The sequence below is a fragment of the Strigops habroptila genome, chromosome 7, assembly GCF_004027225.2.
Source record: "Strigops habroptila isolate Jane chromosome 7, bStrHab1.2.pri, whole genome shotgun sequence".
Classification (NCBI taxonomy): Eukaryota; Metazoa; Chordata; class Aves; order Psittaciformes; family Psittacidae; genus Strigops; species Strigops habroptila.
Window position 1 is genome coordinate 40689607 of NC_044283.2, and position 25427 is coordinate 40715033.

Below are 25427 nucleotides of genomic sequence, written 5' to 3' on the forward strand. Positions count from 1 at the left end.
CAATGACGAAAAGATCTAGTAGAGTTTCTAAACTCTCCATTTAAAATTATGTACCTGTTACCATTAGCATTATTCCCTTGCCACTACTGCAGTACTGGATTCCCTGTCACATTTTAAAGATGCTATTGTTAGGCATGTCAGTATGTAACAGCAATACAGATAAATTTTTTGTGAGAAATGTATGTACATTTAAAATAAAGGAAAGAATAATTCTCTAGATACATAAATTTAATCTTTGAAGAGCAGTGAAATTATTGAGGAAAAAAAGAAAACTTCTTAGTTTTGTATCTTCAAAATGCCATTTCAATCAAGTATCATTTTTTTGTGTGCTTGAATAAATGGAATTACCAACTTGTGTAAAGTCCTTGATCAGAATGAGGCTCTTAAACCAATTATGTGGAGATCAGAGTGCTTAAAATTATAAGGAATACACTTAGAATTATTAAAGGCTTCAAATAGCTCGGTTCAGGCAAAATTACATATAATTGATCATTTAGTATGTGTTGTCAGTAGAAACTGCAGTCATCGGTGTGGAAGATCAGACAAATTGCAGTGAAACTTTTGTAAAACCCAAACCGTAAGAGATCTCCCTTTCCTAGGGGTTTTTACTGAACACAAATCCCAGCACTTTTATTCATCTCCAAGTATGGAAAGATGCACCTTAAGTTAAAAGTACTGAATAATGTTATCTGGATGAAAACGTGAAACATATGAAGGAAGCCCAAAATAGATTACATTGTTTGGTAAGTGAAACCACAAATTTGGGGATTGTAATGCTTTTAAAAAAGTTTATATATATAATTCTTAAAAAAACCCAAACAAACAAACAAAAAAACCCCAAAAACCAAACCCCGAAATCATTAGCTTTATAGATAAATTTCTTCTTCGCCAAAGGGCAGAACAATCTGTAGGAAATTAACATTAAGACTGACAGATACAAACTGGATTGTCAGAGAATGATTGTATAAAGAAGTGACTCTATAACCCACCTGGAGAATAACATGACTGGTTTATTGATTCTTATTTAGCCTCTGTGCAGTCCCTCTATCCCTTTGCTTTGAATTTTATGATTCATTTATTACAGAATATAATATCATTCTGGATAGGTAACATTTTCAGAGTCAGGCACATAAATTCTAATCTGGCAATCATCTTCTCTATCTGTCAGACTGGTGACAAGATTCTCATTGATTTTAGGCATACAGGTTTAGGAACAAAAGGGCATGTATTATTTAGTTTAAGATGCAGGTTAGTGGATTTAATTCCTTCTTTACTATCTGTCTGTAACTACAGCTTATGACCAAACTTAACACTTGCTAAGACCAGTCACAATCTCATACTCACTTCTCTTTTTTGCATGAAGTGACATGGGTTATCAGATATGAGAATCTCTTGATGGACTTGGTCCTTGTTTAAAGTCTGAAAGTAACTCTTAGTTTTTACCGTGGGAAATACTTTCAGATACCACAGTAGAAGTGTTGTCTTAACATACTTGGCAACCTTGTAGAGGGTTAACCTTGGCCAACAACCAAACTTCCACCCAGTTGCTTGCAGCCCCCCCGCAGTAGGACAGAGGAAGAAAATAGGAAGAACAGGAATGAGAAATCTCATGGGTTAAGATAAAATTATGGATATTGCCTAACAGTTACTGTTGGAGACAAACCTGACTTGACTTACTTAGAGAAGATTACGTTATTGCTAGTTGAAATAAAAATGTAATTGCTAATTTGCGTAGCGGGAAATAAGAAGACACATATTAAACCAACACCTTTTCTCCCCACTTTCCCAGGTTCCATGTCATTCCAGACTCTTCTTCCTGAACAGCACAGGGGGAATTGGGGGAGGTGGAGGTCTACAGTCAGTAACGTTTTTCCTTTGCTGTTCTTCCCTTCTTATGCTGTGTTCTGCTCTCGCATGGCTTCTCCATGAGTTGCAGTCCTTTAGGAAAACGCTCTCCTCTGTGGGCTCACCACAGCTCCTTTGGGTATATCCATTTGCTCTGGCGTGGGTCTTCCAGGGGCTGCAGTGCTCTGAGATGAAGCATCTTCTCTTTCTGACCTTGGTGTTCCTTCGTTTCTTATTCTTGTTCTCATCTCCTCTCTCCATACAGCATTTTCTGCCCTTTCTTAGCTATAATTTCACAGAGGCACCACCACCTTTGCTCCACTGTGGAGCTGGCAGGAACCAGTTGTCCCCAACCTGGAGCAGCCCATACCTCTTCCCACAGAGGCCAACCCTGCAGTCCCCTGCTATCAAAACTTTGTGACATGCAGCCAATACAAAAAAAGCAGAGTGTCACTCAAGTCTAGGGAATAAAGCTAACATTACAATATTAGGTAATTTAGGTCAACAGGATAGCAGATGGAATTTCAAATTAAATATCGAGTCAGCTATGCTGTAGAGGTAATTGAACTGTTCCTGCACCTTGCTCATTTCTAAATTAAGTTTAACTAATTTGGGAGAGAAACTGGATGTCAGTGAGGGCTCTGAGTTACTATACAGCTACATTTTGAAAGACAAAAAGCCAAGAAGAGGGGAAGGAGTGCATGATCCCTACAAAAGGGAATAACACAAGCAGCATTACAATGCCAGCATGTACCTAAAGCAGCATCCTGAGGCGATGGGAGAGCTTGCGCGTCTCCCTTCCTCTGAGGTACATCAAGTTTGATCTCGACTTTACGGGGAGTTCTGAGCGCTTGTGCCCGCCTCCGGGCTCCCGCAGACTTAACTTGGGGTACGAGGTGGCCGCACCGCTGGAGAGAAGTTCAGCGGCTTCTACCCCCACCTGGAGGTGCCGGCGGCACAGCGCGGCTCCTGCCGGGGCCATGAAGGGCGCAGCGGCCGGTCCCGCGGCTGTCCCCGGCGGCAGCGGGCCGGGGAGAGGGGGGGCAGGTGCCGCGCCTCGGCTGTGCCCCGCGGCGCTCCCCTCAGGACGCGGCCCCCTCGCGCAGGCCGTTATCCCCGGCGCGGCGTCGCCGGTGGCGGCGCGCGGAGCGGCACGGGGGCGGGGCCGGGCGGGCCGAGGGGCGGGCGGAGCGCGGGGCACGGGGCTGCAGACGGCGGCGCGTGCGGGGAGGGAGCGGGCCGCCTTTCCGGCCGCGGCGAGGAGCGCGGGTGCGGGGCTGGCAGCAAGGTGACGGGGCTGGGCGGCCGCCCCTTCCTCTAACCCCCTTTCCGCACCCCTTGTCCCCCTCAAGGTGGGCGAAGGGGTGCGCTGCGGGTGACTGTCTCGGTCCCTCCGCCGGGGTTCAGCTGAGGTGTGGGTAACCCCAGTCCTCGTGTCTCCTCTCGCCCAGATGCTCAAGGTAGCAGCTTTGGTGTGCGTGTGTGCAGCAGCCTGGTGCAGCCCGGCGCTGGCGGCGGCGGCCGGGGGCAGACCGGACAGCGGCAATTTTCTGGACGATAAACAATGGCTCACGACCATCTCCCAGTACGACAAGGAGGTCGGGCAATGGAACAAATTCCGAGACGTAAGTTCGCCCCTTGCACCCTGCCGGCCGTCAGCCGCGCCCGTCCCGCTCCCGCGGCGGCCGGCGGGTTCCGTTCGCTGAGGGCATCCCTCGGGCAGCCAGGGCGGGGGTGCACCTCAACTTCCCTCTGTCTCCCCGGATTTCAGTTCTTACGTTAATTCCCGGCTGCGCCTCGGCAGGAGGAGGGAGGTCCCATCGGGCAGTTCCCGGTGCGCTGCCGCCGCTGCGCGGCGAGGACCGCCCGGTGTGCCCCGCGCCGTGCTGGGCGCCCAGCCCGCACCTCTGGGACCCAGCGAGCCGGGGAACGGGAGCTGCTTCCTGCCCTGGAGGTCGCCAGCCGTTAGAAGGCGGCGGAGGTGTGTGTGGGGCAGTCGCTTTTTCCTTCCTTCTCCCCGTTTCCCGCTCCGCGGTGGCTGCGGGAAGGGCTGCGGTGAGGGCGCCCCTGCCCCCTCTGCCGGCCCTGCTCCCCGCCGAAGCGGAGCGCGGCGCGGCCGGCGGGGGGAAGCGGGGCTCGCCCCGTGGCCGCTGGGCAGTGCAGAGCCCCGGGCACCTGGAGGGTGCTGCCCGGCCGGGGCTGCCCGGCCTCACCTGGCCGCTGTCGTAGTGCCGAGAGGGCGGGCTGGGGGACGGGGGTCTGCGGGGTGGTCGGAGCGCGGATCGTGGCAGGGAAGCCCGCTAGGTAAGGCGGTAAGTTGTATAAATGAATGGTGCGTCCGGAGCGCCGTGCACGGAACGGGGGAGCGCCAGTCCCAGTCTGACCCGAATCCTCGTCAGTTACGAAACCTGCTGCTGAAAGGTGGCTCTCATCCTCCAGAGTGCTTCGCTTTTGCGCTCAGTTCGTCCTGTGTTTGTTGCAAGTTCAGTCGATTTTCACAAGTCCTTCACGTTTCTTTCAATGAAGGACGTTTTGCTTGAGGTACCAGTATCCGGCTTTCTTTGGTGTCACTTAAAAAAAAATCTGAATTCCAAGCTTGCAAAATAATTTTTTATTCAGCTTTGTCCTCTTGCTTGCTGGATTTCTTGGTTTTAGTGTAAACCACTGACTTGGTTTGCAGCTTCAGAGTCAACAGGTTTCTTGTGCTACAGCTTGTTGGTGGCTGTGGTTTGGTATAGTGAACTGAAGTAAATATCTCCAAGAAGTCTCTTTTATTATTCTGAGAGCTGTAGTGTGCTTGTGATGCATGTATTTTCTAGCTTTCTGTATATATTGTATGTGGGATGCAAACTTGCCTATTTATGTAAGTAACGAGGAAAGAAGAGCTATTGTTAGAGTTGTGGGAGAACTTGCTTCCCCAATAGTTTTATTAATGAGCATAGTTTTGATGCTTGAGAACACTGAAATCAGTGTTCAGATATTTTAGTTTCCTTTGAATATGTTAAGAAATTATGTTCATGTTAAAAAAAAAAAAAAAAAAATCCCAACCCTAACAACCTGTTCAGTGTGCTGTACTTTGGGACCTGTGATTTGGAAAAAAAAAATACGCCATGCTGTGTAAATGTTTTAGGATGAAAGGCTGCTGCTAGAAATATCCAAAATAAGTGCATCAGTTATGGTTTATAATTGGGCAAAGTCATTTATGTAAGGTCTACCCTGCAAGGCTGAAGAAGCTAAGTGCTCTCTAATGCCTGTCTCCTGGGTGCCCAATGACATATACTGTAATATTGGATATTAGCCAGATAATTTATTCTGTGACAAGTAGGTGTCCCCAAGGGTTTTAAGAGTGACTGCATAGAGGAAGTACTGCATACTGATTCTTCTGAGGCAATTTATAAATACACTGGCTTATTTATTTTTACATTGTTTAAGTTTTCTAAGACTGGTACTTCAGTGAGGAATATGCTTTTATTTCACGTGTAGAGTGCTTATATCTTATTGATTGGTACTTGATCTGGAATATTTGTTGGAAGGTCCTAATGTTTCACAAGACTTTGCTTTTAAAGCACAGATGGTTTTCAGTAATTCATAAGATAAAATTGTAAAAAAAAAAGAAAAAAAAAAAAAATTGAAATTATGAGTTAATCTACCTGCACAGGAACACATTAGAAAAATATCTTACTTGTAAGAAGCACTAATCAATTACCATCCTTAAGTATAACATGGTGGAGAAGTTCTATCAACATCCTTCAGTTTTATATAATTGGTAAATTTACTTGTACGACTAATTTGTTGGTTTTGAAACTGATTAGCAATTTAATTAGTGATTCAAATGTTTCCTCCTGTTAAAGGAACAGCACAACTGCATTTTAAACATACGTCGGAGTAACTGTCTTGCAGAGTTAGATCAAAATAAAGGTATGCAAGGCCTGTGTTTGTAATTTACTTCTCTGTGATCGGAGGGTAGCGTATCTTTCTGGGCTTTAAATACCCTACTCCTAGGGTGAGATGGAATTCTGGTGTGAAAAGAAGTATTTAAAGGCTTAACTTAAGACTTAACTGACAGGACTGATTAATGTGGAAGATAATGACCCTGACTTCTGGCTCATTGGCTCAGTTTCTTAGGGTTTTAGATCACAGTGAGAAAGAACATAGTCATTCAGAAATGAACCCTTACAAAACCTGATAAAACAGGATATGATCTTCTATTAAAAACAAACAAAACCACCCCCCCCAAAAAAAATCCCGCTCCCCAATCCCTCCCCCCCCGTAAAACAAACCAAAAAACCCCCAAACCTAGCTATCTTAATATCCTCTAAAATGTCAGATTTGCTAGTAGAGGTTTTTATTACATGATACAATTAGCTAAGATCTTTTCAGTACTTTGTACAGGCAAAACTGTAACTGACTCTTCAATTCTCTTGAAAGATCTTGATCATTCTGACATGTCTGTTGAAATTAATGAAATAAGTGTGGAGAAGAACTGTGCCCTAATGCGGAGCAGTGAGAAGCTGGGTGTGTGTTAGAGGCTATCTTCTCACACCTTTTTCTTGTGCAAAAATTGAGAATGAACTCTTTATTAAGAAAGGAGACTTTCTGTCTTGAAGGTGGGGGGAAGGGAAATTATATTCTTCATATGTCAAATATCAACTACCTCAGCTCCTGTGTGCGAGTCAAACATTTTGGGTTATATACAAGGATATGTGTACTTTTTGCCTGCACTAAATGGGGAGGAAGAATTTTTAACCCAGTCAGTAGCTGCAGCTCATGTCTGTCACTAAACTAAGTCTCAGAGTTGATGTGTTTATTAAGGTCTTTCAAGCTGCCCGGTTAGGCTGCTTCAGGAGTCAGTGGTGTCACGATGCTGTGATGTCCTCGCCCATGTGTACATATCCTTTATTCACTTCATGCTTGGGAATTTGGGTTCTTCAGTGCATTTATACTCTTCTACTTAGAACCTCCTAAATCTTATGTATCAAACCTTCATTACTCATAATGCTGTAGATCTGTGGAGAAAACCACAAAATAGGAATAATTTTTTATTCTCTTTATGACTTGATTCCAAGTAATGGTATTATTTTTAATTCTAGAAAAAACACAATGGATTTGTCATCTCTAACCTTTTTTTTTTTTTTACATATATATTTGGAAACAGAGTCCTGTCCGTTTGTGTTCATTAAAAGGACTGTATAATGTATTTTATATGGTAAATTTTACATGCTGCTTAATGAGAGTTATCTATGATCTAACTTGCTTGTTAGTGATTTTTACTTTTCAAAGAGATCAGAATTTAAGCAATTTCTATATTTTCAATTTTAAGATGCATCAGGAACTTTGTAGTGAAAGATATTTTGGTATGTAAATAAAGTGCACAACTCAGCTATGGCATAGTATTGTTACAAAATAATATGGTCAGTTGATCAGTGGGATCACTTTGCATCATACTATAGTGTTACTATCGTCCCACCATATTCATGCAGTTATTAAAGGTAAAGAAAGTAGAAAAAAAAATTCAAGTAAAAGACCTTAGAAACTATCAACTATGAAGGGGAAGTTTGTGCTGGTAATACTACCTTTTACTCTGCCTCAGTATGAAGTGTTCTCACATTGACCATAAAGGCGATATATTACCTTCTAAAATTTGGCAAGTCTGGGCAGCTCATGTTGGCCTCCCAGATGAGTCTTCTGAAGATATTTAAAGAATATGTTTTTTCAACATTAGTGAAATCAAAACCTTTCTGTTTGGAAAGGAGACAAATCAAATACTAGGTCTCCATACTGATTCAGCAGTTGCCAGTAGTCGTAGTTCTTTTATCTGTTTATAGGTTGAAGGCTTCCCAAAAAGAAGCACTCCATCCCCTCAGACTCCCAGTTAAGCTCCTCATCAACTACACACCTGATGTTTCTTTACTGTTGTGAGCAGAGCATCTCTGCCCAACTGTACATCCACACAACTGCATTTTTGTACAGCTAAGAAAGCCAAAGGCTGTTTTAGAAAGGATTCATCACAAGTTTTTTGCACTTAATTGTGCAAAATCACCATGTAAATATTTGGAAGGCTTTCATGTTTCCAGAGTGGAGTACTGATAATCTCATTTGAACAGGAGAAGGAATTGCGTTCAACAAGTTTGTTGCATTGGGCTAGAATCCCTTGTAGTTCATGAAGGATTATGAATGTACTTTGGAGGAAGTTGGTATGTAGGAACACTCATGAGTCTCTCCTCACTAATGTTAACTTGCTAGTTGTGAAAATAGGTCCACTAGGCTTGTTTGTCCTGTACTTTTTATGATTTAGCGTAAATAAAACTTACCTCTTTCCTTATTAGTGGGTAGGGCAGCTCTTTGACTACATACATGTGTTTTGATATAAAATTATGATTAGGACATCAGGAAAAAATGGAATTGCAGAACAGGAAAGATTAACTTCTTCGTTACGTTGTCCTGGGCCTAAGTTAAAGCAAGAACTTGCTAATAAGTTAGTTTTTTTAATGAGGTCACTGAATCTGTTTGCCACATGCCAGTTTGTTGCTTGAAATTTGTTACTGGTTATTCTAAAGTGGTATCAGTCTTTCTCTTTTTTCATGACTCATTTTGTATGATCTTAGTTTTATTAATATGCTGAAGGAGGAAAAAATTTGAAACCTAGGAGATCTGACAGAAAGAATGAGTATTTTGTACCTACACCTATAATTTCTACTTTTGAAATTAAACTAAGAGAGAGTCAAGTACTGATTTTTAAACTGTGAAATATAGGAAAATATTAGGAATTTGCATTAGTTTTAATTAAGGAAATTTAAGAAGCTATTTAATTGTTCAGCACTTATAAACTGAGCATGTCAAATTGTAATGGGAAGGAGTAATGGAAATCTTAATTTTTTATTTCTTCTGTATTGTAGAAAAAGGCTTCTGATTTTTGTATTTGCTTTTAGTTTGTTCTCAAGCATGGATTTCGTATTTCTTTCACATGGTTACATTCCTCTGGTCTGGTTTTGCTGCTTGTTTCTAGTGATAAGTACTTTTTGTCTGCAGAGGCAGAGTCTGCTAATCTCAAACTATTGCTAACATTGAACTCTTAACTGTCTCTTAGAAGGCATTAGCTTGGAAGCTCTTTATATAGCTAACGTTTAGGAGTTAAGTAAACTGTAATGTGCTTTTCCTTAGATTGCCCTCATAATCTAAAGTAAAGCTGATAACATTGTTTCATCTTATGTTTATCTCCTTTCTCCAAAGAATAATCTTTATTTTATTTGCTGTAGGTTGTTTAGGGGATATGGATACCCAGTCTTTTCTTGTCTTACCATTAAATCTTATTGGAATTGACTCTAGCCATCTGTGCGTATTATAGTGTAGTATAAATAGCTTTGTAATACACTAATAGATGATAACAGTAACAGAAACAGCATAGGCTGTTTTACGGTCAGAAAGGAAAGATGTCTGGAGCAAGAGATATATTATGAGGGGAAGGTGAACATAGAAAACAATGGAATGTGAGAGTAATTAGAATAACTATGTTTTCAGACTAAGACCATCAGTTCTTTTGTCTGTCTCCTCCATCTCTATTACTTCATTATCCTTGAAGCATTTGAAGGAACTGGCTGCAGAAAGGAGGAGTAATAGCTTTGCTTAATATGTTTGTGAATCTCAGCCATTTTTCAAGCATAACGCCTTTAAGTAGGCACTGAAGTTTATATGGTTGTGTGTTGTGTCGTTTGTTGTCCCCCCTCAACGCTGTTCCGTCCCTCCCAAGATATGCTTGAATGAAATAAAGGAAATCTTTGAGCAGTTGGTTATTTTTTTTTTTACCTAGCCTTAGAGTAACTCCTAAGTTTTTAAGCAAAAGGAGACTTTTATTCTAACTAAAGTGTTTCTATCTTTTTCCTATCAGTACATGAAAAGTACTTGTTAGTAAAATAGGTTCAGTTTTTCTTTGTGGATATTTTTCTAATGTAGTCCTTCTTGAAAATCAGCATTGATTTTGCAGTGGTGTTTTTCCTATTGTATATTTGTCTTAATCTGACATACTTGAATGTATTAGTAACCACAGATGAAACACTGCTTTTTCTGTATCTGGTGTTAAGTCTCAATTTGACAATGCTGAGCACTAAAAATCTGTCTTGTTTGCCTTAGAAACAAATATTATGGAGGCAATGGTAGTAAATGCTAATATACTATGTTTTATGAAAAGTTTTTGTAATTTTCATATTTCTTGAAGTTTAATTTCTGTAAGAGAAGTCCGTGGCTAGTAATAGCAGTAATCAAAGCTTCACTGAGTATTCTTAACAAAGGTGAATGTTTTTTAGTTATTTGAAAGTTTGTTTGGTTTTGGTTTTGTGTTTTTTTTTTTTTTTAATGATTTTTTGCTTTTGCTTTCCCATTTCACCTCATTCCACACTGATAGATTACAGTAGCAAAGCCTACTGTAGGAATTAATGATTTACCTAAGAAAGGTGGTGCAGTGTAAGGTAGCAACCTCAGACAGGACACAAAGAGAGCCGGTATGAAATTCGAGCCTACGACAGACCTTTCACGTTGCAATGAGGATGTGATTTCACTGCTCTGTTGTTATCTTACAAGTGACTGCTTTAAGAGAACACACTAAGAGAATGGGTTTAAAAGATGTAAATCATCCAAACTTTTTGGTGTTTTGCCACTTCTAGAGAGCATTGTCTTAATATGTTGTTATTAAAGACTATCCAGTGCTTAACACTTTTCTTCAGAAAATTCTTATGAACTGTTTTACTTTTTCAAGTGATGTGTTATCATTGGCTCAAAGGAGACACTCGGTTCGTAGCTTGTTCAGCATCTCTAAAAAAGTCTGCAAGTCATCAAATAATTTTATGTAGTGCACTTACATTGGGGCCTGCATGCAGCTGAAAACAAACTCCTTTGACATTTTTGACCTTGCACTGATGACAAAATTCACTCCAGTTATTAAATCTGTGTAGCACAGCAATAAGAAATACAGAACTTACTCAGAAGTATATACCAAGGAGCATGAAAAATGACCTGTGTTTTAACTGCTATTTATTAAAGTAAAAGGAAGTTACTAATATGAAGACTATGGGATATGTATTTAATGATGCATGTATTTTTAAGGGTTTGGAGGTGGTTGTATTGGTGACTGAAATATCACTTTAGCAGAAAACCCGAACAATGATTCTTATAAGCAGAATCACTGAGTTGGTATATAAAGCAGCAGTTTCAGGAATCCATTGTATAAAGTGCCCGTCCAGCTTTTTGCAGAAGAATAAGTTCATAGAATCACAGAACCATAATATGGTTTGTGTAGGAAGGGATCTTAAAAGTTCCAACACCCTTGCCACCTTCCACTAGACCAGGTTGCTCAAAGCGCCATCCAACCTGACCTTGAATACTTTCAGGGATTGGGACATCCACAACTTCTTTGGGCAACCTGTTCTGTGCCTCACCATCCTCACAGTTAAAGAACTTCCTAATATCTCATCTAAATCTACCCTCTTTCAGCTGAAAGCCAGTCCCCCTTATCCTGTCGCTACATGCCCTTGTCAAAAGTCCCTCTCCAGTTTTCTGGTAGGTCCCCTTTAGGTACTGGAAGCTCGTCTAAGGTCTCCCATGAGCGTTCCCTTCTCCAGGCTGAAAAAGCACGACTCAGCCTGTCTTAACAGGAGGGGTGCTCCAGCCCTCTGATGATCTTTGTGGCTCTCCTCTGGACTTGCAAACTGGTCCACCAGTTTGGTCAGATTTAGGATGCCCATGTGAAACAGAGAACTCTTTGTATTCATAAAGTTTAGGGCCAAAATGCAACATTGGATTTGATAATATGCTTGCCTGTATGTAGTGGGTCATTAATGTTTACCCTGACAGGTTGTATTAAACCCAAAAATTCTAGCTGGGCAAAGGCATTTCAGGTTTCAGGAGGCTGTACTGGGTGCTGCTGACACAGATTACGGTCAAGATTTTGATCTCTGAGGCCTGCAGTGTGAGGGAATTAATTAGCTGCAATATTCCCTGATGATCTAGGCAACAAATTTATGCTATTTTGGAGCAGAACAAAGAAGAATACTATTTAAGTTCAAACTAATCTGATCGGGGAGTGCTTCCTTCTTTGGCCCAAGTATGACGATGACCGGGGCTTGATTCACCTTTCTTTGCTGTTTAAAAGGAGCTCTATTCTGCCACCTTCGTAGCATTTTTTGAGAGTATTGTCAGTAGAAGTGGCTGATTACTTTTATGCAAAAAAAATCACAAATGATTTTGGAGTACAAGCCAATTCACATCCTAAGGAAGATGGAGAAATGTCTTCTGAATTTCCATTAAGGTATTCACTGAGATAATACATTTGTTGTCTTAATCTGGAGTGTAAGTTTTAAAACATACTAAGGATTAGTTAGGCAGTCGTGTTTCCACCAACCAGAACTGAAAAGCGTGAACATGAAGAGCTCAGTAGGTTCCTACATTCGAAAGCCAGCAAAGGGCTCAGTATATGGCAAATAGTGTGCAATATTTCTTACCTGAACGAGAATAAAGCACACTTAAGTGCATATCTATTTTTCTAAATCTTAATAAATATAGCATTTTGCTTCTAAACTGTTGATTTTTAATTTTTCATCCAAGTGCTTATTTTAAAGTTGTCTGTATTCAGGAATTCTTGCTTGGCAGTTACAAGGTCCTGTTTTGATGAACTCTGATACTTTGGGCATGAATGGACAGAATTTTGTTTACAGTGGTAACAAAAAGAATCAGTTATGTTAGGAAAATAGGCAGTTGGTTCCATCTGTGGTGCATGGGCTCCTCAAAATAAAATATCCTCTCAAGGAATACAGGGGTGTATTCCTTGCTAAATTCCTTGATATTGCCAAAATTTCATTGGAGTTACTGTAACACTGGAGCTAAGTAAAGTGGAACATGATGATGAATCATGGGATTTTGCTCCGAGATCTGTGGGTCTAGTCTCATAAGGATGGAGGAAGAGAGATATGCAGAAGTAAACTTAAATATGCAGTTTTGTACTAGAGATTAAACTAATATAGATGTATAAAACCTCAAGACATTTCAGTATTCTTCACTAGGGCTGAATGTGTATTTATAAACTGAATTCTACACAGCCTTAATCTTCAGGGACCTCTGTGCCTGGTTTGGACAACAGCTACCACACCTTTCTGTCTTTGCTTACTTTTTACATACACTGAATGTTTACAGTTCCCTTTTTTTATTTTCCTTCCTGTGTAAAAGTGATACAGTTTTTTAGGGCATATGAAACTCTCACTCTTCCACTCCCCCCCCCCCCCAAGTTTTCTAGATTTGAATTGTAGCATAGCTTCTTTAAGTTGAACACGAGTAACGTTTTCTCCTAGAAGATTTTTAGAGTACTGATGTTAGTATTTGATGTTCAGCATGTTGAAAAGTTGAGCTCTTGTGGTTTTTATAGTTGTGAATGCATGCCACATGCTTGTCTGAGTGCATGCACACACTCATGCACAGGCTAACTGATATCTCAACAATTTATAACAATTTAGAGATTTTACTCTATCTGTCCCTCATGCTGGGGATGAAAATACCTCACAGAGTCTTAAAAGTATTTCACACATCCAACCTCATGATGTCTGCATATTTTATCTTACGATCAGATTTTAATATCCCATTGACTGCAGATCATTTTGGGGTATATACTGAGTGACATGGATTTAACAATGTTTGTGGCATGCAGAATAAAATAATAATTCTGAATTTGTATCTCATATATGGGGCAGTTGTTTACAATAGTTCAGTTTATCGGTTGGAAGAAATACCTAATTTTTTCCTGCCCTTAAGTACCACATAAGAATAAGACAAGTATGACTGCAAACATCTAGTGGTTGTCAAGAAAATATGTTGAACTCCTGTTTCCCCAAGAAAGCTAGGGGAAGGTATAAAAATATTTTAATACAATTTGCAAAATTATTCTGTGAAGCAAACCCAAAGTTAGAATCATACAGTGCTCATCTGGTTGTAAATGGGGTAGTATCCTACATAGTTTACGTTCAAAAAAAAAAAATCTTTCTTGTCAAACTGGTATTCCTTTGGTTTGAAAGGAAGGGAATCTTTTTAAAATTTTTTTTACAAAGAGTTGGACCGTGACAGTCCAGCCTTCTTTGTGTATAGTTGGACCGTTCAACAGCACGAATGTTACGAAACTCTTTTTTGTTAAAATGTTGCAAGTTACCGTCTAATATTAATAACAAACAGTAAATTTTATTATTATCTGCATAATACTGTTTTTTCAACAGATAGTTCAGCTCTTAAATCTTTAATGCGATGCAGGTAAGGGTTAGTAATTTGCAAATGCTTAATTCTCACATACAGAGATTGTACTGTTGCTTGGCTTTATCAGAAAGAAAGTATTTACTAAATAAATGTACTAGTTGAAGCTGAACTTTCTGTAGCTGTAAAATTATGCACATTATTTATACAACTGATTGAAAATATATCAATCTTCGTAATTTACCTCTACTGCAATAAAACAAAATTAAGCTTGAAAATGAAGCTTTCCAGATTTGACAACTGAATTTTTCAGTTGCTTAACTTAGGTGGCTTTAGCCAAACAGCTTGCTTATTAGACCAAAAAACCTACCAAGGGTAATCAAGCATAGAGATGAAACAAAAGACATTGTGATTTACCATTTTATGCTTGGCGTTTATCAAGAGAAGTGCTTGAATGAAGGAAAAAGAAGGAAAAAGGAAAAGAGGAAAAAAAGTCTTCATAATGCTGAATTAATTACTATCATATAATTTGAAAAACCTCAGTGATGTGTAGTCAGCTAACCCTGTAGTGCCTGAACTGTTACAGGAGTTCTTTCAAATACTGTATTTTTAAGTAGTTTTGCAGGAAGTGAAACGCTCTCCCTCCTCTCCCATTATCAAACCTTCATTGAGAATTTCACTGGGATAATGTTGTATTAGGCGGGCTCTCAATCCAGTTTGTGTGGACTCTTTCCGTGTCTAATCGAGGTCACTGAGAATATGTTCACTGGTGTTTGTGAGATGTGGAGTAAATAATTAATTATGCCAGTCTGCTTATTTAAAATCATGATTTGAACATTAAGTCTGCGAAACAGACTTCTGAATGTATTTTGCTTCTGTGAAAAATGGAAAGAAAGCAAGCTCGAACTGGAGAACAAGCTAAGTCATCCATGCAATGATAACTTCTTTTCATTAGAAAATCCTATCTAGTGGTTTAAAGTAGAATACATATTAAGATTGTTGGGAGGTTGGGTTTTTTCCTCCTTTTTTCTTTTTTCTTCTTTTATTCATTGTATATAAGGGAATGCTTAATTTGTTGCTACTTCTTGGAGAACAATGAAAATAGTTTGGTTTTTTCCCTTAAGCCACTGGGTTTGATTGGGGATTTTATTTCTCTTTTAAAATGAAATATTTTCCTGTGTAAGTTACTTGTTTTTTATTTTGCCCCCCCCCCCCCCCCCCGACCCTTCTTTGAGGTGAGGGTAGAAAACAGTCTTTCAGTTTCACTGACCTGAATAGAAAATATATTTCATTTTGGTTATTTCATCTGAGAGGATTTCTGTTTGTGTATTTATAGTCTGTGTGATTAATTTGCTACATTGCTTCATGAAGTTGTAGGTAGGTGCCTCTATGCTGCCTTACGTGTCAGGCTTCTTCAATAAATTGTATATTGTATGATGCACTCTGCTTTCCCCTCTAGCTGAATCCCATGTTGCACTTGCAAAACAGTTAGAGATTCAATTAAATGGAAAGGTGGCAATTATTAAGTAGAAAAAAAGAAAATCAGAGCAGCGTAAAAAAGCTGTACAGAGCATAGCAAGACAATATTACCGAGACAAGATTTTCATCCTGTATCAGAAAGGCCATTTATAGGTAATACTGCTATTAAAAACTGAAGCTGAATAACCTATTTTGTGAGAGGTATTAAACCATCTGCTGGATGGCTTAATTCTGTAGGAAATTATTAGAGTTTATGGCAAAGCTAAGCACTGGGATGGATTTACCTAGTATTTGTTTATTTAAAACTGGATTTTATTTTTATTTTTTTTTTTCCTCCCTGGGATCTGATGCTGGAGTAGATGAATCATGTAGTATAGTGAGATATCCAAATTAAGGCATAAATCTGTAGGCAGTGCTTTATCTTGGTTTTACAAGTATGTGGTATATCTTTCTGCGTCAGAAATCTCACATAAGCAAACTTCAGTGTACCAATAAACCAGGGATCTGGAGCAAATCAAAATCTGGTTTAAGATACCATAGTATAACACAAGTTAACTTTTCTGAAGTCTGTAGTTTATTTTCTGTTCTCATTATGGTATATCCTGCTTGCTTTGCTTATCTTCAGAGTTCTGGAGTTCTGTTACACCTGCCTAAGCTTTACGTTCTTACAAGGTTACTGGGTCACTTGATGTTTCCAACATTTGTATTTTTCCTCATCTTTATTCAGAAATCTATTAAACTGTTCTTTACTTCCCTCCTTTGCCTAGACAGCACAGAGATTTAAATATTTTCTTCAAAACATTTTACATCACTTTCCTTTTATGAGGTTCACCAGAAAATTGAAAACAAGCGAATGATAAAATGAACATCAGAATTGTATGGCAATTTTGTCAACTATAGGAATTTGCAGCATGTAGCTTGTTTGTATGGAGATCTCTTTGATACTGGTCTCGCTGATAAATGTCCCTTTCTATCCAGGCTTTGCACCAGGTTCAAGTCCCTGGTCATTCATGTAAACATTTCAGTGGCAGTATACTTGCTCAGAGGCTCCAGACAAGAATCACTGATTTTTATATGTTCTTGCACTGGCTAAAATTCTTTTTATGTATGTGGTGTGAAGGAACTAGAAAAGAACAGAACACCTTTCTCTTTCAGCCTGGTTCTAGATATTCAAGGTCTCTTCTGTTTTAATCAGTTAAATGCATGAGACTATAAACTCTGGAATTGAAGGTCAGCAGCACCAACCATTGGAAACTTTGGGTGGTAGTGTTAGTAAACAGGTAACTCCCTGCCATCTTTGAATGTAGATTAGTAGAAAGCCGCTCAGTATAGTTGTATCAGAAATAGAACTTCTCATCTAATTCATATCAGAATTCCAGATCTTACCATTACTTGTACCATGAATTTGGAAGAATTTTTTATCATTCCATTTGAGAATTAAACTTCAAGTGAGAGAATTCAGAGTGGGGATATTTTTCCGTGACTAGCAGAGTCTTTTTCTGGCTACTAGACCACTTTCTGGTGGTAGACTGTATAAATCTAAAGTCTTCCTTCTTGCGTATTGCAAGTTTAAGTTTCTTAAAGAAGGATTTGAATGAATGGTGTGCTTGCTTGAGTGGGGCATCCACAGATTCTCTGGGCAACCTGTTCCAGTGCCTTGCCACTCTCACGGTAAAGGACCCCTTCCTAATATCTAAACTAAATTTACTCTCTTTCAGCTGAAAGTCATTCCCCCTTGTTCTATAACTACGTGCCTTCATAGGTCCCCTTCAGGTATTGTAAGGCTTCTCTAAGGTCTCCCCTGAGCCTTCTCTTCTAAAGGCTGAACAAGCCCAACTTCCAGTGGCTTGGAAACTTCATCCACCAGTTCCCTGAGGACCTGCAGATGCATCTCGTCAGGTCCCATGGACTTGTGCACCTTCAGGTTCCTTAGGTGGTTTAAAACCTGATCTTCTCCTACAGCAGGTGGTTCTTCGTACCCTTTTACTTGGAGGGGTGTCCAGTACACTTGGAACCAACTGCCCCAGGGGTGGAAACACAGCCCTACCATCTGCCATGGATTGATCCAGACTGCAGGATACAATTGCTCACCACCTGCCGACTGATACCCAGCCCGACCTGAGCAGTGATCTGGGCTTTCCGGGTAACTCCCCGCAGTTTATATACTGGGCATGACGTGCCATGGTATGGAATACCCCTTTGGCCAGTTTGGGTCAGGTGTCCTGTCTCTGCTTCCTCCTGGCTTCCCCTCCTCCCTGGCAGAGCATGAGACTGAGAAAGTCCTTGGTCAGAGTAAACATTACTTAGCAACAACTAAAAACATCGGTGTTATCAGCATTGTTCCCAGGCTGAAAGTTAAAAAACACAGCACTGCACCAGCTACTAAGAAGGAGAAAAATGACTGCTTTAGCTGAACCCAGGACGCCCTGACTTTGTCTTCTGTGACTTGGGCAGTGTCACTGAAGCTCTTGCTGGTGAAGACCAAGGTAAAAATGTCGTTGAGTACCTCAGTGTTCTCCATGTCCTAGGTGGCATGGTCTTCTGTTTCCTTCTGGAGAGGGCCCACATTTTCCCTTATCTTCCTTTCATCCCCAGTGTACCTATAGAAACTTTTCTTCTTGCCTTTAATGTCACTAGCCAGCTGTAATTCTGTCCTAGCTTTAGCTTTCCTAACCTGATTAAGTTAGGAGTTATGACGACCCTAATTTTTATTACAAATCAGGGCAATTTTTGCAGGGACAATGTCCTGAAGACTCTAGGTTGCTCACTGGGAAAAGAGTTTAAGAAATCATCCAGTTATATGTGATTGAGAGGAGGTTAAGAGTTTCACTTCAACTGCATAAAATTATTTAAGGACCTGATACTGTAATCTAGCTGTGCGTTGCCTCTCTGAGTGATTTTTTTACTTGAGCTGTTATGAACAGTTAGTTGTAATGACTGGCTGGTATGTCTGCTGCCAAATAGATTTCCAGGACAGAGGAGAATCCTAAAATTTTCTTCGAACACTATGTATTATGTTTCTAAGAATAGTTTGAGAAAATAATGTGAAGTCTTATGGAACAGCAGAATACTCTAAACTTTTTGTTTGTTAAATATTTAATAATATTACCCACCCCAATAATCTTTGCTTTAAAGTTAAAAATAGGTAACACAAGTATGAATGAATTATCGCATGTTGTCCTTAGATATACTATTTCTCTTCTTGTTTTATGTTCATGTTCAAATTATATTGTTTCTCTCTGTTTAATTTCTTACAGCAATTAAATCATCACTCTAAGAAGAAAGCTTAAGGATAATTTACAGGGTTCTAAATCTAAAAAAAGCAAAAAAAAATCACAGTTTTAGGATTACATGAGTATTGTTTCATGATTTCTTGTGAGAATGGAACAGAAAAATTTGTGAGAATATATCCAAAAGTATCTGGGTATTCAGTTTTCTTATTTTATTGATGTCTAGTTACCCTGTCTAGAAAACCTACTATATGTGCTTACTTGGAGAAATGGAATTTATCAGATTCTTTTATAAATACCAGATTCCTTGTTTATTTCTAGAGGTCTGTCTTTTACTACGCTAGAAAAATACCTTGCTTATTTCCCTGAATCTCTTAGTAATGTGGTAAAAGTAAGACTGAGAGCCAAGTCTTAGTTTTCACAGTGATAATTAGTATCTAAACACGTAAGTTTATTGCATCCTTAACTATGAGTGGTGAGATGGTCTAGAAGACTGATCTGTTAATACAGCATTTAAACATAAAGATTTATGTTTAGTACAGTGCCATTGATTACTATGATGGACATCAATCTTAGAGGGGTTCTGACAGTGGGTTTCCAAATTGAACTCAACTGACAGGGTAGCCATGATTAGTTGCTCGCTACTGGGGTTGTAGATACTTCTGCACGATGAATTTGAATTTCTCATGTCCCCAGTGCTCTGTGCTCTATCCAGCAAAGAGCTTAGGCCTATGATTAACATAAGCCTTACAAGTAGGCTTCCTTTGAAATCACTTGCTATGTTTCAATTAAGTGAGTTTGTTTGCTTTATGTGTAGATAATGCTATTATTGGTGGGCTTGAAAGTTATTTCCTGTTAAATGTTTTTCCCATAAAGCTTTTTAAAAAAAGTAACGTAGTTTAAAATATTTGACGTTTAATGGGGGGAAAAAAAAAAGTTAAGGGTACTTCCTACAAGTGGAAATTCTGTATGAGAATATTTGTGAGTCATTGTATATTCTATTGGAGAAGTCATGCCACAGTGTTATTAGGGGCTTTGTTCCTTTGCTAAACACTTCCCATAAGATCTTGATTGGAAAACCTGAAATTGGAAGCAGGAATGAAGGTAATATTGCATAGGCTACCAGGCACAAGATTTTTAATTTTCCTGTTGGTAATTTTAAGTTTTTGTTGCTTTTCCCTGAGTTTAGAAGGTATTTTCTCCTTAAAGAAAGGTTCTTCTATAATTTGTTTCCTAGCTACCAAAAAAGGCGTTTGGTGCCACTGTCATTTAAAGTAAGGTGTGTAAAGTTTTGAAACTTTGGTTTTCTGTGTTGACTAAAATCCCATGTGTTTTAAATTTAGATTGAAAGTGTACCCTGTGCTTTGACTAATGATTAGTAGACATCTCAGGAACATGTAGTGACTTAATTATGTTCAGAGAAAAATAATGTGGAAAGTGAAATATTCTATGCCTTACATTCCTTTTAATATTCAAAAATTGGGCAATTTGGTTGGCTTATTTGTATTTTGGTTGATAAATTTCTTAAATCAAAAAAAAAATTCAGACTAAAAAAAAATTTTAGAGCAGAAAGAAAACAAAAGTTGCAGCCATTAATTCTGAGGTGGTCAAACAATCTGTGCTGTTATGTTTTGGTGGGAGAAATATTGGTCTACCTGTCCAATTAAGCTACTATTACGATGTGATTACATGATTTTTAAATCCACTTTTCTAAGATCAGCTTCTTTTTAATAGCATTTAAAGCAAACATTTGCATTTCTTCTTTTAACAGATGTTTCTCTATTGAAAACCAAGAATTTTTATTCATAAATGTTAGTTGCATGGGAAATGAGATACAAAATTTAATGGAACCGACACCAATATTCAGTTTTATTCAGATTTAAGTTTTTATTGTAATTCTGCAGTGACTAACACTTTCCTGCACTGCTTGGTGTGTGTGTAGTATTTTTTTGCTGTGTAAAACAATCTTGGTTTTTTGATGCAAGAAGATTACTTTGACATTTCACAAAGTAAAAATTCTAATACATTGGAAAGATTAAATTAAGTTTCTCATTATTGTGCAATGTAAGTATCTAGAACATAGAATTTGTGAAGGTATCTGCTGTTCAGGAGTAAATAATACTAGTGCCAGTATCAGATCAGGTGTACAGAAACCTGTAGATTAATTTTCTAGTTAGTTATTTGCACGTATAACTATCCTGAGTAAACACTGTGCTTTTCAATATTTTAAACTTTATTCAAGAGGAATATATGTCGGGAAACCCAAAGTCTTTATAGTATTTGGGACAGCTTTGAAATTTTTGTTTAACAGAAAAGCTGAAAGGAAGTTTGTATTCAAATTTAAGATATCTCTCAGTGTCATGGTTTAGGCAATTTCTGCCACTTCAGCTGTGTATCACATCTTGTTAGTGTACGTTTCTGTGCCTGAAGATTCTGATATTTTGTAGACAAACCCTACCCACCCTTGCCCATGACTTATGTCTCTTTTAAAGTTAAATATTTCTATAATACACACATTGACAGTTTATTTTGGCACCCTGGCTTGTAGGACATAGATTTTTAGAAACATGCCTTATTTGTACAGCTACTTGTTTCTCTGTAAATGTGTTTTTATTCTAGATCTCCCACAATAACCTCCTGAAGAATAAGCAGTAACTAATCAAGTACAACAGAAATCAAGGGCATGACCTCAATTTTTTATATCCTAGGGGAGCACTTACTCTATGAAGTGTAATATGAATATCATGAACTATGGACCAGGTTTCCTTTAGCAACTAAATCCCACAGTTTTTGTGGTTTCATTACAGCTAGAGCTGCTACGCTGAAGATGCTGTTCTGAACTAGATTTGCATGTTTTCTACTTCCCTGAGAAAGTTTTGTGTTGATTAAAAAAATGTTTCAGGTTATGTAGGACAATTGATCGTTTCAGCAGGAGATTAAAGTAACTTTAAATTGAATGTATGTAGAAAACAGTTGGTTTTTAGATGGAAAATAACCTTATCCAGTGGATTTCCTCTATATTTTTTTTTTATTAATAAAAAGCCAAAAACAAAAAGCAAACTAGAAAAAAGCAATTTGGACTTTTAAAATATGAAATCAGTTATTTTCATCAGATCTGATGATTTGCACTGAAGTGTTTGAAACTGTGAACAGTCAATTTGTCATCATTGAGACTTTTTTTGATAGGAAATGACGTACTGTTTAGTTGAGAAACTTGGTATGGAAAGTTGCATGCTCAAAAATGTGTAATATTAAGTGTTACAGAACACCATCTGCAAAAAAAAGTCATCAGATGTACTGTTTATATGTGAAGGGTTCTTATGAGTTGCAGTGAAATCAAGGTAGAACCCTGACTGAGGACTGAAAACGATGTATGTTATCAGGTTATTGAAAAATACTGTAAAATACATGTTGAAAACTCTTGAATGAAAACTAGGAGTGTGATAGAGTACAGTGGTATTATGCACTCCTAGTTCTTAGAGTTGTTACATAATGCTAAAATTTATTTGTAGTCTATATGTGTCGTGGTTGTTTCTGTCAGTTTTCTTTGCTTGCTGCCCATGTATAACTGATTTAGTGTGAAAACATACAACATGATACTGCAGTTTGGTTCACGATAGGCATTGTATTTCTTAATGGATTTTGGTGATTGAGCGTATGCAGAGGTATATGTAGTTCTTATGCTTGTATTTAAAAAAACAGACTAACATCAAAAAGCCAAAAAAAGAAACAACCTGTTGCATGTAATTAAATTTTCTGGTTATTAAGTTAGTATTGATGGATTTTTTTGGTGAATAATTCTTTAGCTTACATAGTCTAATTAAAGGCAAAAAGCATGCTTAATATTTGCTTTCCATTTTTAAGGAGTAATTTCATGCACTTTACATTTTCGTATACTTTCCCATTTGTTTTTATTGCTCTACTACCATGTTTTTCATATCGTTGTGTCTTATGATTACTTTCCTGTTGCTTTATTAGATAACTGACACAACAAAGGAATCTGAGAGGTTCTCCAGGAGAAAAATAAAATGTTGATGAATATGGACCATAAGCACTAGAAGGATATACTCACTGATGTTACAAATGATAGCAACAGTATGGTAATTTCCTGATAACTGGAATTTTATAGCTGGTATTGTGTGGTTTACATTTATAAGCAAACCAGCAAGGCAAATATGTGTCTGTTTGCACCAGGAGCAAGTTGTTTTTTTTTTTCCTTTGTGCATATATATGCAAGTGGTGGACATCTTTTCGGCATAAAAGAAAAAAAGATTAAGACATTAATATTAGTCGCTTTTTTAGACTGCAAGAAAAAACAGATGAGACCAGATATTAATTTTATTTTTCTTTAATTCTAATTACAGAGCTAAGCTTGAAGAGAAGGGTGTTTGTCATGTGTACAAAAAAAAGAAAACAAATCAAACCTTTGGTCTCATGCGGAGAATTTAATTTGGGAAGGTTAGGAAGAACATAAGTTTGTGATAAATAGACAGTATGTCATCCTTGCCATCTCATTTTTAATAAGCACAGAGAAGCTTGGAATTACTTTTCTCTCCAAATTAAAATGGAGGATCTTCCTACAATTCTTCATCATTTCCTCAAAAAAGTACTTGTCACCAGAGCATCAGTGACTCCAGTGAGTACTAATTTCTACTGAGCACTTTCTGTCAAATGAGTTTTGTGTTTTTGAGTTGTACCTTGAAGAGTGATATAAGCTACTGATTCAGGTAGTATTTTGCTCAAAATATTAATATCTGCGTAATTGAGTCCTGATTATAAAATTCTTATCCACAACTCATACATTTATGTGAACATTAGTGTAGAGTAAGTAGGGATGGAGAGCAAATTACAATACTTCAGCTGTTCTTTCTGATAGCTTCCTGTGGAGAGATTTAAGGTGCATCTACATGGCAAAATGTTCTCAAGAGATATGTGTAACAAGTGAGGATATGGAAGTAATAATAATAGAAATAGTATAGCTCTAGTAATGCAGGGTATTAAACAATCAAATTTGTCATATTTCTGAGCAAAGCCTACAAAACCAATATGTGCTTACACTTTCATTGATTTCGATATTTGAATTTGGTGTGCGGAGATGATTTGGATATATCTGTGTAGTACTTCAAACAAAATGTATGATTATGCAACAAAGTACTTAGGTGCCTTTGTATGGAGTAGCTTAATATAAAACTTATTTTACCAACACCATTTGAAAAGTTATTGCAGATCAGTTGTTTGGCTTGCTTATGTACAGTGGTTAGTTCATAGAGCTTATTTTTGAACATTGTCGTAAAAGTAGATTGCTGATGTGTCGTGATTTGGGGGCAAATGAAAATCACCGCTTTTATCAAAAAGTTTCTAGGTAGTTTAGCTTATGAATTGGTAAACCTGAAACTTGAAAAATATGTCAGTTGTTGATGCGCCTTATCTCCTGATTTGTTAACTAAATTTTAATTCAAAAGCAGATGACAAGATATAAAAAAAAAAAAACACCAAACCACCATATTTGACACATTTCAGAAATTGTGCTTTCTCTTTCAATTGTACTGTAGAGCTGTCCGAATGCTTATGAGCACCAGAGAAAGACCTTATGGAGATCAGTGGCTCTGTTTACAAATAGTATTCATAAATCAGCCGTACTGCTGTAGCATTTCTGATATTTCAGCTGAGACTCGATTCAGGACCCCCAAGGTTTCAAAGTGACTATTTTATTTTATTTTATTTTATTTTCCTTTTCCAGAGTACATATTTTTGTTGTAGCAACTGCAGTAGGTCTGAGAGGAGAGAGTCCTTAATCTATGGGGGAGATTCTTTTCTCAGCTGTGGTAATCTCATCTGTTAACTAAAGGAGTATGAGCAAAGAGAATTGAATTGAGAGAGGAAAATAAAAGAATATTCACCCTGAAAAATCTAGAATAGAGGGGAGAGAGAGAGGTTTTTCGTTATCTGTTTCTGACAGTGATTGGAGGGAGGAGAAAATTTCAAACGCACTGAGGGAAAACTTTGAGATGTTCATGTCCTTTTCTATGCATGCACGTAATATTTGCTATGTATACACGTAATATTTAAGTGATTTGCCTGTTTAGCAGCAAAATGAGAGAAGCCTCTTCCTGTTGATATGTTGTTTCAAGGTTCTCAAATATAAACCAGCCTCTGGGAAATAGATATGTGTCCAAGTACCTTTTAGAGGTGTAATTCAATTTACTTTAGGCTATTGCATCTTCCCTTTTCCTGTAAAGAAGGATTAGGAGCTTGACCCCAAAGTACCGAAATGACAAATCATACTTATGTGGGAAAGCACGTGATTGATATTGGATATAGTTACCGCTGTTCCATGACAGCTTTATGATTTTGAGATTATTTAAGAGAAGATTAAGACTCTTTAAGTGTGTATATAATATTCTTGATAGAATTAATATTAGGAGTTGCTAGTTAATATTACAGTAACCCTTCTACTTTTAACTATGTTCCTTTACATTAGACTCTATTTTCTGTTTTTTATTGTAAGACTATCTGGAAATGTAGGAATTAGGAAGACGTTTATCTTTTAAGCCTTTCAGCTTTGATTAGTGTGACAGTTGGAGAGGGAGAAATTTTGCAAAAGTTTCCATCTCCTCAAAGGTCATCCATTTTCCACATAATCTGAGCTGTAAT

At 38.2% G+C, this 25427-nt stretch overlaps 1 protein-coding gene across 11 annotated transcripts in view; it reads left to right on the plus strand.

Moving 5' to 3' along the window:
• Window positions 1-25427, plus strand: part of SPOCK3 (SPARC (osteonectin), cwcv and kazal like domains proteoglycan 3) — a 469987-nt gene that overhangs the window by 284942 nt on the left and 159618 nt on the right. For 3 of the 11 annotated variants that reach the window (XM_030492172.2, XM_030492177.2, XM_030492176.2), the window contains exons 1-2: window positions 3053-3133; window positions 3297-3470. The exons of 1 other annotated variant lie outside the window; for it this stretch is intronic. In XM_030492172.2, coding sequence (XP_030348032.1) covers window positions 3297-3470 — 174 coding nt within the window. In that variant the 5' untranslated portion in view covers window positions 3053-3133. Of the gene's footprint in view, window positions 1-3052; window positions 3198-3296; window positions 3471-3746; window positions 3827-25427 lie in introns of those variants that run through there. 7 more of the 11 variants (XM_030492173.2, XM_032920054.1, XM_032920055.1 and 4 more) reach the window with 6 other exon arrangements.